Below are 13,263 nucleotides of genomic sequence, written 5' to 3' on the forward strand. Positions count from 1 at the left end.
ACTAACAGATAAAAGTCTATTACAAATAATAGCTGGCACTTTCAAACAAAAATCTCAACAACAAAGTAAAAAAGAAAAAGATCTTGGATTTCTGACCGCAGCCCCAACTTTAAATTCTAGTTTTTATGTGCTTTACTATCTACCAAATTTGCAGTTGCAGTTAGTTAATTCTGATCCTTCTCAAAGTAGATGTTTCCTAAGTGTCATACTGGTGGGAAAGTCAATATAAATATCCAAACTAAAACACATCATAAATACTGTTTGTGAAATACATGAACTACACAGAGGGAACCACAATCTTTCTCTCTTCTCAGTATTTCAGGGTAGAGAGACTGTGACTTGAGACAGGTTATTTGACTTTATCAGTTTAAACAAAATTCCTCCAAAACTAAGGGAGGGGAATTGACTTAAGAAAACAGTTTCAGATTGCCGAAGACTTTTGGTGGCATTTAGCTAGCTCAACACCCTGAATTTCAGCCAGTTCAGGGTTGATTCTAGCCCTTAAGGTTAGTGGATTGGGATGTGGATGTTGCCAGGGGGCTGGTTTTTAAAGCAGCCTTTCATACTCTTAAGGAGATTTCCCATTCGCACCTCAGTGTGATTAATTCCATCTCCTACAGATTTAGTTGCTACATGTCATTTTCTCAATCCCAGAGCCACCGGGTTTTGTAAGACTTCAACATGTAAAAGCCAGGAAACAAACTACATGGTAAAGCAGGGAAGCTGCAGCTTGTGCTAATTATTTTGCATGCTCAGATATGCAAATGGCAGAGAGGTAGATGCTTCTTTTTTCTTCCCTTTTTCTATCTCCCCATTCACCCTTCAGATTTGCACCAGGGAAGGGAAACAGCTTTCCTCTCTACCTAACTATTGTTTTCTCGCTGGTATCTTTTGAATACTAATTCCAGCCAATGATGATTTCTTTTGTAAAAAGATACTCGCAAATCTGGTTTTTGAGACTTGAAATCTTCGCATGAGAACCACTTCTCTGTACTCCAAGCAGGATCACAGCTTGCAAGGCTGGATCGTACCCAGGCCTCCCTAGTCAGTGTCAAGCCGAACACAGCCTGCACCGTGTTAAGCCAGTTTATTAAATGTCGACTTGTTCAAGTGGAAACAGCAGGTTCACACTTCTCGTCCTCCTGTTTTGCAGGTGGTAAAGTGAAGGTGAAAGGAAGAGAAGGTGGAGATGGAACTGCCAAATCATGCCAAACAACTGCTACTGCAGCTGAACCAGCAACGAGCCAAAGGTTTCCTCTGTGATGTGATCATTGTGGTAGAAAATGCCCTGTTTCGTGCCCATAAGAACATCCTGGCAGCCAGCAGCATGTATTTCAAATCCCTTGTCCTGCATGACAACCTGATTAACTTAGACACGGACATGGTGAACCCCACCGTGTTCCGTCAGATCTTGGACTTTATTTATACTGGTAAGCTCTTAACGACTGACCAGCCCGGTGAACAGAACTTTAATGCTCTCCTCACCGCAGCAAGCTACCTCCAACTGCACGACCTGGCAGCTCTCTGCAGAAAGAAGCTGAAGCGGAACAGCAAGTCCTTTGCTGGCAAGGCCGGTGGCCTTGGGGTCGGGAGATCTGCCAGGAGTCAGAGACTTTCCACCGCTTCGGTCATCCAAGCTCGCTATTCAGGGTCAAATGAGGGGATGAAGGGCTCGCACTCAAAGGAGCTGTCAAAGGGAAAGCTCTCCGATGACGAGGTCTTCATCAGCAGCTCCAACCAAGAGAACTGTCACTCCTTAAGCAGGGGAGCCAGTAAGAACGGCGGTGGGGGCGGCAGTGCAAACGGGAGCACCGGCGACCAGGAGCTAGGCCTCGATCTGTCCAAAAAAAGCCCGTCGCTCCCTGTTGCAGCCTCCCATGATGACACGCAGCACAGCGAAAGCCAGCATGGCTCTCCCCAATCTGCCTCAGCCCCCGCAGCCAACAGTGCCTCATCATTCGACGAGTCCGGAGTCGGAGCCCCTCACAGCATGGCGGACAGCAGCGACCCCATGGAGATGGATCTGAGCGAGGAGTGCCACCACTCGCTGACGGAGGGCAGCCAGCGCAAGGGCCTCCGGCACTCGTCCCGCAAGAAGGAGTGGATCAAGAAAGACAGCGCCTTTGACCGAAAGGAGGGGAGCAAAGACAGGGACGAGGGCGAAGGGCTGCCCAACGGTATCCTGCTGGGGCCCTTGTCCAAATCTGTGGAGCGGAGCTTGGCCGGCGCCTATGGCGCAGACCTGCCCTACGCGTGTAAGGAGGAGGTGGAAAACGGGAAGGAGAACAGCGATGACAGCGGCCAGAGTGAGAGCGAGAGCGGCGGGCACACCAGTGCCAACTACGTCTACCGGCAGGAGGGGTTTGAGCCAGTGGCCTACGGTGACAACCTGTATGTCTGCATCCCCTGTGGCAAAGGCTTCCCCAGCTCCGAGCAGCTGAACGCCCACGTGGAGACGCACACCGAGGAAGACCTTTACATCAAGGAGGAAGGTACGTACGGCAGCAAGGATGAAGCTGAGGATTTGTCCAACCCCAACCAGTCCTACGCCGCGGAGTCCCGGCCCTTCAAGTGTTCGGTGTGTGAGAAGAGCTACAAGGATCCAGCTACGCTGCGACAGCATGAGAAGACTCACTGGCTGACACGGCCCTTCCCTTGCAACATCTGCGGCAAGATGTTCACGCAGCGGGGCACCATGACACGGCACATGCGCAGCCACTTGGGGCTCAAGCCCTTTGCTTGCGAGGAATGCGGGATGCGCTTTACCCGGCAGTACCGACTGACAGAGCATATGCGTGTCCACTCAGGAGAAAAACCTTACGAATGTCAACTGTGTGGTGGGAAATTCACCCAGCAGCGCAATCTGATCAGCCACCTGCGAATGCATACCTCTCCCACATAAGCCAAAGACTCCAGAATGAGCTTCGAGCCCATCCGCAGTGATTTACCTTTCTGTAGACTTGCTGCTTAAAAAAAAAGAAAAAAGAAAAAAAAAAAACAAAAAAGGGGGCAGCTCCCCACACTCTGTTCAGTCATGGGAGGCCTAAACAAATGTAGCTTTAACATTTAAAAAAAAAAAAAGTTCCTTTTTTCCCTTTTTTTAAAAAAAGAAAGGTCCACAGCCAAGCTGATGCATTTAGTCCAACTCTCCCTCCAAATCTTGGTGATCTGGCAAGAAATGCCACTTCTTTTTGAGCATGTTGACTTCTTTGCCATATTGATTACCTGCAGCGGGAAGGAGGACTGTGGGGGAACTTTTGACCTCCACTGGCTGCCTCCTCCCTGCCTCGTTCCTTTGTGTTGCTGTTACCCTACTCACGTCCTCTTTTCACATCCAACTCAGTAGGGGCATTTCTTGCCATTAAAGAAAAAAAGTACATCTTTTCAGCGGTCTGAGCGGCTGTGAATAACACAGCATTGCCCTCACGAGCACGGCAGCTGTGTCTGTGGACCATCTCACAGGGTCGGCAGCCCCTTCGGATACGGTGGGAAAGCCACAGCAGTGGTGGGACCCACCAGCTGTCCCCATGGGCTGCCCGTGGTGGGGAGAGCAGCCTACCGAGGCGTGCACCGCCAGGGTGCTTCACTTCAAGAAATGGTGATGCTTCCCTCACCGTCCCTCCCTCCTTTCGTTTTGATCTTTATCCCTGGCACGCATAACCACATGCCACCTTTTCCCACAAAACACACAAACCTCTTCTGCCTTACCCATGACTGAACAGGGACTGGATGCCCTGGGAATTTCCTTCAGTGAGCAGGGGGTCGTCTTTACTTTTCTAGTAGTTTCGTATGAATATTCTTTGCTTAGAGGTACTTGTTTTATTAAAGGAAAAACCATTGTAACGTTTATGTGAATGTTTGAACTGGAAGGTCTGAGGTTAATTCTAGGGTGGGTGGGTGGGGAGGGGGTTTGATGTAGGCTGGACTTGCTACAAGTTCCTTAGGTACTTTTTTATTATTTTTTATTTTATTTTTTGTGTGTGTGTATGTTTTTAGCTTTCCTCCCTCACTAAAGAGCGAGTCTGTGTGGACAGACTTGTTACCTTTGCTACCTCTTGAATTCATGAGAACAATAAGATGGTTAGTGAAAGATTAGGCATTTTTTTCTCTTATTGTAAGTAATTAAATGTATAAAAGTAGAAGCTAAATTAAAGTTAAGGGATTTTTACCACCCTGTCCTTCCATCGAAAGTCAGATAGAGAAATGTTAACGCAAAGCTTGGCCAAAGACAAAGCAAAAAATATGCAGCTCCAGAAGCTGTGCTGGCTGCTTGGATTGGCTTGCTGGCAGTCTCTTGGCTGGTTGTAGTAACTTTTAGATAAAAGAAGAAAACTTCTCTGAGCTTTCTGGGCCCTTTCCAGCTTTGTTTATTGACTCTGGATACTTTGGGGAGAGGAAAATGTCCCCCTCATCTTCCACTCCCCCAGCACATCTGGGTCAGTCTGCAAACACCTGGCAGGACAGAGGGTGAGGGCATAGCAGCCTATAATTTACTAGAATCCAGAGTGCAATAAGGTGGGGGAGAGGAGGAAAAAGCAAACCAAAGTGTTTCATATCCTCCCTTTTAGACAATTTAACACACGCACACAAAAAGAAAGAAAAATGAAAAGAAAAAGAAACAAAATGTTCTTGCAACATCTGCATAAGACATCACAGCCAACAGCTGCTATTGGTTTAGGAGAGAAGACAGAGAACGTAGCCCACCGATTCTTGGCCCCCTTGACTTTGTTGGCGTGACCTTGTGGAAAGCTATGGCTTATTTCAAGCCTCCCGTGACTGTGGTGGTAAAAATTCACAGCCAGTAGAATCATCCCTTCTGAATTGAGTAAGGTTTACACTTGTGTTTTTTTCATATTTTTTTTCTGCTCAAACCAGTATAGTCTCTATGCGTAGGGTTTACCAAACCTCACATTTTGTCTTTTTTAAAAAACAAAAAACAAAACCAATTTTTTTAAGTTTTGACCAAAAAAGAAAAAAGAAAAAAAAAGGAAAAAGTGAGCATGTTTAACTAAAACAAAGAAATATAAGCTTCATTTTCTGTTTTTTTGTTTTGTTTTGTTTTGTTTTGTTTTTTAAGGTAGACTAGTCCAAAAGAAGTTTTTGGGTCAATTGAATGAACTGAGGAAACTGGAATCCAGGCTCCAAGCAATAGAGAACCAAACTGCGCCTTGGCCTGGTGTCACGTTACAGGGAACACGCTCGCCCCTCTCCTGCCCGCTCCGCTGTGCTTCTGCTCGTGCCATTGTCTGCCTGCTCCGGCCCCGCTGCGAGCTGGGGGCATGAGGGGAGCTTGGCCTTCTTTTTTCTCATTGTGCTGAGATGCACTGTTTTCTTTTGTGGGGTTAGGTGGGTTTTTAGTGTCTTTAGCACTTCCACGTTTTGAATATATATTGAATTCTTCTCCCCTCGATTCCCTGCCAACCCCCTGAGAACGTCCCCGGAGTCGTCTCGGGCTTAGACAGGGAAAGCCTTGCCATCTTCCTTTTTCTCGGAGCAAGTCTCAGCAGGGCTCAGGGACAGCCATGCAAGATTAGTTCCTAGGCACTTTGGCCCTGCCTTTCCCTTCCCTCCAGCAGCCCGCAAGCTGAGCTGGATCCCAGGCTGCCTCCCGAGCACAGCTCCCCTTGCCTGGCTCCGGACCAGTGGAGCCCAGCTTGCCGGAACGATTTTTAGCTGTTTTGGTGAGCACTGCGCAGCTGGCGCTGAGCTCTGCCCCCCGCTGTGGCTTTCGGCTGCCACTGCCCCCCTTGACTTGTTGCCCTGCGGTGGCTCTGGCGCTGGGGACAGCGGGCGGGCGCCTGAGCAGAGCCCCCCTGGGAGCAGCCGGAGCTGCGGCTGCCTGGGCCCGAGCAGCCAAGGGGAAGCACAGCCGGACCCGCGGTGGGCCACAACCTGCTCCCCTCGGTTAATTCCATTTTTACAGCATGTGTATGGGTAATGCAGCCTCTCCTAACCCCTCCACCCCCCTAGGCCCCCACTTCATTTGTTTTTTTTAAGCCTTGAGAATCATTGTGAAGATTCAGGACCCAATGCTATTTGAATTTTACTTTCTTTCTTTTTTTTTTTTTTTTCTGGAGCGTTTTTTAAAACTTTATCCCCCTCCCCCAGCACTTAAACAATACGACATAAAGTCTGTGTACAGCGAGAGTATTGTACAAAAGGAAATTTTGTTCTTTTTTTTCAAGTAGCTGTGTAAAGTTGTGTTCCATAGATTGAGTATAAACAACATTTTCCAAATTGTGACAGTAATAATGAATAACTAATAATACTCAAAACTTCAGGGACTGTTTAAGGCCTGCTTGGGGCCTGAACACTCAACTGCATTTGTACGACATAGTATTGTATCAAACATTTTTCTGTATTTTAATGAGAAAGCAAAACACTAGTTTCATATTTAAGATTTTAAGAGTTTTAGGGTGGGGGGGAGGGAGTTGCATTTTTTTTTTAATTTTATTTTAAATTTTTTTTGAAATACACAAAGAGCCTCAAGAGGAATAAAACAATTTAAAAACAACAAAAAAAGAAAAAAAAAAGAAAAAAAGAGGCCTGGCAGCTTAAGTATATGCTTTAGTCACTTAGTTCCAGAATGTTTTCGGAATAACAGGAAAAAAAAAAAGATAAAATAGCAAAAGTTGTATAAAAAATAAAGAAGCTCATACCCAAATTCACAAAACTATTTTTTAAACCAAAGCACATTTGAATGAGTATGGAACCTCACTTGGCTCAGAAAAGTACTAATATATTTATCTCATTGTTTACATAAACTTTTACAGTTTCAGACCTCAACAGATCTAGGGGCCAGTCAAAATTAATCTTTGCTTTTTCCATTGGTTTGTCTGAAGGCTATTGCAGCATTCCCCAAACCGAGAGGGGAAACCTGCGACACAGCCTGCATTCCAGCACTGCTCGGGGAGGGCGATCAGAAATATGGCACGGAGATTTAGGATTTTGTCTTCAACCCTAGAGGGGCATCACAGAAGAGACCCAGGCAGTAGTGCGGAGGCACTCCTGGGAGTGTCTCCGTCTGGGCAAGCAGGAGGTGCTTTGGGCTAGGGCCACAATGCGAAGCTGTGCCGCTGGCCACCGCAGTGGGGGCTGCCCAGGCCCTCAGTCTGCAGGTGCAACAGAGAGGCAAATATTGGTATTTGGCCTAAACCAGCTGAGCTCTTCCTCAGAGGAGTATGAGTGGGTAAACAGAGGGTAGAGAGAGATGCAAGAAGCTCTGGAGATCAGAGAAGGGTGTTGGCAGAAGATGGTGGGAGCCGCTGTACCCAGCACATCTCCTTAACGCTAGTCATGGGTGAGCTGGGCTGAACTGTTTTCCGGTCCTTACTGCTAAATGTCCAAAACCAAATACCTGGCAAAAAAAAAAAAAAAAGCCCAGCTCTGTGCATCTAGGGGAGTTAGCAGGAGCCACAGAGACCACAGAAGACACCAAAGAGCTATTGGCACGCAGCTTCTGTGAGGCTCTGTGGCTGCTGACGTGGCAGAGTACGCACAACTCTGAACCGCCCCGCCGCGCCGGGCAGGGGCTGCGCAGAGGCAGCCGACGTCCACGCGAGGATGAGGTGGTGACTTGGGTAGCTTTAAGGGTCTGGGGTGAGGGCGAGAGCGCAGGCACGTAGCCTCCTGCTTCTGTCCAGAGCTGTGCTGGGGCCTGCGCTACACTGTTCGGACTGTCCGAGCCACCTTTTAGTTGAACAGCTGGATGGATTCACTCCAGACCTTACAGTCATGCGCAAAGAGACCGACCAAAACCCGCAAGGCTTTCTAGGTGAAACCTAAGCTTGATTTGCATGTTAGAACAGTCTAAAGATGACCAATGAAGATGGTTTGCTAAACTACCGCTGAAGCCAAAAAAAAAAGGATTTTTTTTTTTTTTTAAATTCCCCATCATTAGTCTTGACCCTTTGTAGCTTTTACCTTCTACACCAAAGCCACCTCAAACATTTGAGGGGGGGGGCTGATGGAAAATGAAATATTAATTTTGCCTGGTCTTAATATCTAACAAAGATGGTGCAAACACTATTTGACAGTGTTGTTTTTGTATCAATATGTATGTGCAGTAATGAATGTATTTATTTCTCAGATTCTGTATGCACAGTTTTGCAATGTAATTCAGAAAGTTGCAAACACAAAGATGTGTCCGCAGGGTCTTCTCTACAGGATTTCAAAAAAATGAAAAAAATATATTAAAAAAAAAAAAAGAATCTCAGAGACTCTCAGCATAGCCATAAACCATAACCTGTGAAGACAATACAAAGACTGGACTTTTGTAGCTTTGCATAGAAGAGGAATTTATGTTTTGCTGTATTTAAATGTTTCCAGTTACAGTGTCACTCTTTTAAGATTCCTGTTTTGTTTTTTTTTTTCCTCTCTCTCGTGTGTGTGGAAAGCATTGTTTTCAAGCAGTGCAGGTTCAAAGTCTGGGTTAGCAGTATTTTACCGTGTCGCTTCAGTTCCGAAAAGCAGGAATATGGGTCTTGACCAGGGAAACATCCAGCGCACTCAGTCAAACAAAATGAATTCTGGGGTAAATGCTGGCAAAATTCAGAGAATGTAAAAGTTATCAGAGGAACAGGTGTGTGCTTCCGATTGCAACTTGTGACTGAGGGGAGTCTACGTCCTGAAGGTCAGGACAAAGCTCCTTTACCAAACCCCCTCTCTTCCTCCTTTTACTGTTTACTGTAGAAGCAATAAGGATCTCAAAGGTGGGGAGGCGATGCCCAAGGTAGCTAGAGGAAGCTTCGTGCCAAACTCAGCAGCATTTGTGCCATTTTGTGACGGGCCTCGCAAACAATACTGAAGCATCAGATTCCCTACCACGTGAGGTGGTAAGAGTCCCTGGGAAAAGCTGTACTTTACAAAGCCTCTCATTCCAGTATTGCTAGAGTTAGCAGTTATGGACCTGCAATGACCTTAAAAATTAGCATGAAGAAAGGGATGTTTGTTGATTGCCGGGTATATGCCGAATCCAGAAGCCTTTCCAATCAGCTGTACTGGAGTTAAGGGAAAAGTAAATCAAAAACAAAGCAAAAAAATCCTCCCTACAGTTTAAATGGGTTTGAGGAGCTAAATGGTAAACATCTAGCTCTCTCTAGCCAGCAGAAATGCTCATCACTGAGATGGCATGTTTGATTAAACACTTATTTAAGCAGGAGTTTAAATTCTAAATGAGCTCTGACCTGTGATCCTGGAATATTTAATTGGTCTTCTAGCATTTTTTCTTGTTGTTGTTGTTTTTGTTTAAACTTAATGATTTTCTCAACATCAACAAAGTCTCTTCATTTACTGTAACTCCCTTTTTTTTCCACAGGCTTACTCTTTCACTCCAGAACTGGTCACATTCTTGAAAAACAAAATTTGGAGGTTGCTTTCAGTAGCTAGAAACTGCTTTTGCAATATTTTAAGTCCCATGGGACCTTATTGTCCTCTTTTTAGTGCAGGAGATAAGGAGGCAAGCAGTCAATTTTCAGCCCCTTTCCACTCCTTGTATTTGCATTTTTTTCAGGGTAGGGGAAGAAAGCAATTTTACCTTTGATGATTTCCCATGACACTCACTAAATTTGCTACTTTCCTTGTAAAAGCAAAAGCTATAGGATCCTCTGTGAGGCAGTTCCAGCTCTGCTGTAGAGTTCCCAGCTGGACCTCTTAGGAAGGCTTCTTCATTTCAGCCCTAGTTCATCTCTGTGCCACAATGTAACAACTATTTATTCTGCTTTCCTTCTTTTAACTAACATGACTCAAAAATACTGAAACATAAATTTAGAGAGAGAAATTAATTTGTTGTTTAGCTGTTCCACCTCACTGCTGTCTCTTCTCCTTGAAGCCCAGTGGCTTCAAAATATAGAGACAAACGGATCGGTGTTTTCTGAACAGAGAAGACCCCGTGGGATGCTGTAGGGAAGGTTTAAAACAATCCTTTGTGCTACAAAATTTGCTGGCAGTTATGGGACACACCTCATAGTGCTTGCTTTTCCTGAAGAGTGGGATGTTTTTTAAACTTTCTCGTTCACAAATTATCAATCGAAGCACCTGGACAACTGTTGCTCTAACTTCCACAAGAGTTGAGGATAACTGGCTGAGGATAACTTTTCTAATGAGGACAGGACCTTGTTTTGGCTGGCTGGATATTTTCCCCCACTTTATTTTAATACTTTAAATACAACTAAAAAGGGGATGTTCCATCTCTCTCTCTCTCTCTTTTTAATTTTAAGCCTTAATTGTCAGTCAGTCTAGGTGCCCTGGATGTTTCCTGGGGAGGGGGAGAAGAGGGCAGGGCAAGGTAAAGGCCGACATTCCTGCTGCAATGTTCTGTTCATTTCCTTCAAGAGCTTGAATTCAGGTCAGAGCCACACAGAGTTGTGGCTTCAACTCAAGTGTCATATAAAAAGATACAGAAATTATAATATGATCTCAGCATTCAGAAATTTGCAGTCTTAATGTACAGTGATGAGAAACTGTTATTTTATGATCTTTTCATTAAAAGCTTGATTGAAAAATTACATCTTTTGCTCTAGAGTTCACCTTGTTCCTACAGCTGACTGTGTCCACGTTTTCTCCTCCCTCATTTGTTCTTGCCCAGGGATTTGAACCAGTTGCTTCACAAAGAACCACCACTGCCCCACACATACGCAGCCTAACTAGCCACACAGCTTCTCATTTTATGCACCTACTGCTCATAAACCAGAATGTGTTGCTTGTTAGAATATAAGAAGGGATGAATAACACGGGCCAGGCTGGCATACAGGAAACGTGCAGGCAAAGGACAGCGGTGGTATCCTAATTTTACCTTTCTTGTCATCACCCTGAGCAACCTGAGGCTGTTTCTGAACAGTCACTCTTGCTTTGCTCTGCTCATGTCCTAATGACAGTTTGAAAGCAGTCTTTGTCAGAGACAGAAGATGGTAGATGCACCTCCTGATCTGCAGATGCCTTCAGCCTGTTTGGGCTGCACGTCTAACTCCGTAGGCCCATCTCCAAGGAGCAGAGAAGCATCTGAAGCAGAAAAATTTCCTAAAAGAAATTAAGGTTCTCCATCCACATGTGGTGCACATAAACCATGGAAATGCTTCCAGGGAAGATGACTATAAGTAATGACAAAAGCACTTGCTTCAGATTTCACCCTCTCAAATGCTAAAAACCAGACATTTTTCCTCGGACAGGTGAAGTGTGAACCTAGTGAAATTAATTAACATTTCTTTGGTCCATGTTTTCACAGCATTTTCTAGTTCCCAGGCCACCTTTCTGGATCTAAATATGCTTTGATATAATATATATTTAATGAAGACAAATTAAGTATCTGCACCATAATGCAAAAACCAAGCCTAATATTATGCAGCATTTCCCTTTGTCACACTGCGCATCACAACATTTGTGCTGTTTCTCCCAGAGCCTGTTGGAACGTCTTAATATTCAGCAGAGTAATCCTGGTGTTGAATTCCTGTATTTTGTTCTTCCTCTTCTTCTTTTTAAGCACAATGCTGACTATATTTTAAAGTGACTGACTGAAGGAGCTTCAAGTTTAGTCAGTTTTCTGACAGGTTGCAAAGTCAGCAGCACTGGTAGGAATATCATTTTTATTTGTCCTTGGAGATGTGTTTTACCCGGCAAGGTTAAACAGAAGGACAAAAATGAACAGAAAAACAGATGAAGAGCTACAGAAAACCAGCGGTTATTATTCAACAGCTCAGATGTGGTAATGAGCCTGTACTCTTCTCCCAGCTACCGGTGACTTTTTTTCCTTTTTTTTTTTTTTCTTTTTTCTTCCCCCTTTTTCCCCTCCCTAATTTCTTGTGGAAGTTTTTGCTTCCTGGCACCCATTTCTTTGTGGCATAAGTGGTTTCCAGCATAGTTAATAGATTGCATGTTCTATTTTACTTTCTTTGCCGCGGTCAGCTCCTTTTCATCTCATAAGATCCTGTGACAACTATACAAAACTCTTTGTATAATAACTCAAAACTGAAATGCAGCTGCCTCTGTGGTGGAACACTGAAATATGTACAAGCGAAGTGCCCAGCGCAGGATGTAAAGGATACCAGATATGTCTGGAATGCCTGGGAATTTGTACTTTTCATCCCTCCGCTTTCATTGCTCCCATTTATTGGTTGGTAGGACTTCTTTTCTCCCAAACCCACACTTGCTTTCTCTCCACTGCCTTTCTCCTTCTTGAGGAGTACACAGACATTGAGTAAAACCTTTGAACGATAGGTTTGGTTTTTGCTTTTTTGCAGGGAATACAATTTCATCAGAATTGGAACTCTTCTATGGGAACAAAACTTACATTTTTTTTGTTAAATGAAATTTTGTTTCAGCCACTGTTGAAATCCAATTTTGACCCTGCTGAGTAGACACAGATGCAGAATGTTTGTTTCATAAGAATTCTGATGACAGATATCATACTAAGAAGTTAAAAGGGAAGGACATTTTTTTTTAATAAAGAATAAGTTCAGGTCAATATAAGCCAAAAGACTAACACCTCATTTTGCAAATTGTTTCTAAAATATGCCTTCATCCTCTTTTGTATTGAAAATAAACTCTGAAACACTGTTTTTTTATCTGCAAGCAATGCCAAATTTTCAACAGCTCTTAGAATGCTGAAGCTATTACCACCTATTAATTCTGTGTATCTGCCTGGGTTTTGTTTGTTTGGATGTATTACAAAGTTGCCCAGGTTTAAACAAATTGATTTTGCGTGCACTTGTGCAAAGCCTGCTATGTACCAAGCGTAGTGTGACCTGGCTTAAGTCTGCAATAGCTAAAATTATGCATTTGCCTTAGCAAAACTCATTGTTCTTTGTCTACAAAGAATTTGTTATAGGAACAAAACCCTAAGCATGTCATTTTTCTAATTTTCTTCTCTTCTGAGAGAGGAATTCTTTCAAAATCTATTACATATACTCTCAGACCATGACATGTGAAAAGTATCTAAGAAAAGGCTTTCTTCTGCTGGGGTAAGAGTCGTGGGCTGGGCCTCTTGCACAGTGGGAGTTGCCTCCAGCAGCACCCCTTAAGCTGCACCTTGAGAATCCAACTGAAAGGGCTCCCACTGGTACCAGCAGAGCTGGTAGGTCCCTCACTCCTTTCATCTGGTGTATATATAGTCTTCAGCTCCCCACGCAGGACCACCGGATACTTTATGGCAGGATGAAAACTGCCTAAAACTCCAATAATTCAATGGTTGCATCCATTCTGAAGTCTAGTCCCTAGCCTGCAAATGTAATGCTGTTTTCATCCTTCTTTGCAGGACAGTTTGTGTCCCAT

At 44.4% G+C, this 13,263-nt stretch overlaps 2 protein-coding genes across 9 annotated transcripts in view; one reads left to right on the top strand and one right to left on the bottom strand.

Annotated features, from left to right (window-relative positions):
* Positions 1–10,505, top strand: part of HIC2 (HIC ZBTB transcriptional repressor 2) — an 81,231-nt gene extending 70,726 nt beyond the window's left edge. For all 8 annotated transcript variants that reach the window (XM_083803564.1, XM_083803565.1, XM_083803560.1 and 5 more), the window contains one exon: positions 1,154–10,505. In XM_083803564.1, the coding sequence (XP_083659690.1) occupies positions 1,190–2,902 (1,713 nt within the window). In that variant the 5' untranslated portion in view covers positions 1,154–1,189 and the 3' untranslated portion in view covers positions 2,903–10,505. The remainder of the gene's footprint in view (positions 1–1,153) is intronic.
* The window catches only part of LOC310883384 (uncharacterized protein), a 137,459-nt gene that overhangs the window by 67,840 nt on the left and 56,356 nt on the right, over positions 1–13,263 (bottom strand). The window lies entirely within an intron of this gene.

Source organism: Anser anser, assembly GCF_964211835.1.
Source record: "Anser anser genome assembly, chromosome: 18".
NCBI classification, from domain to species: Eukaryota; Metazoa; Chordata; class Aves; order Anseriformes; family Anatidae; genus Anser; species Anser anser.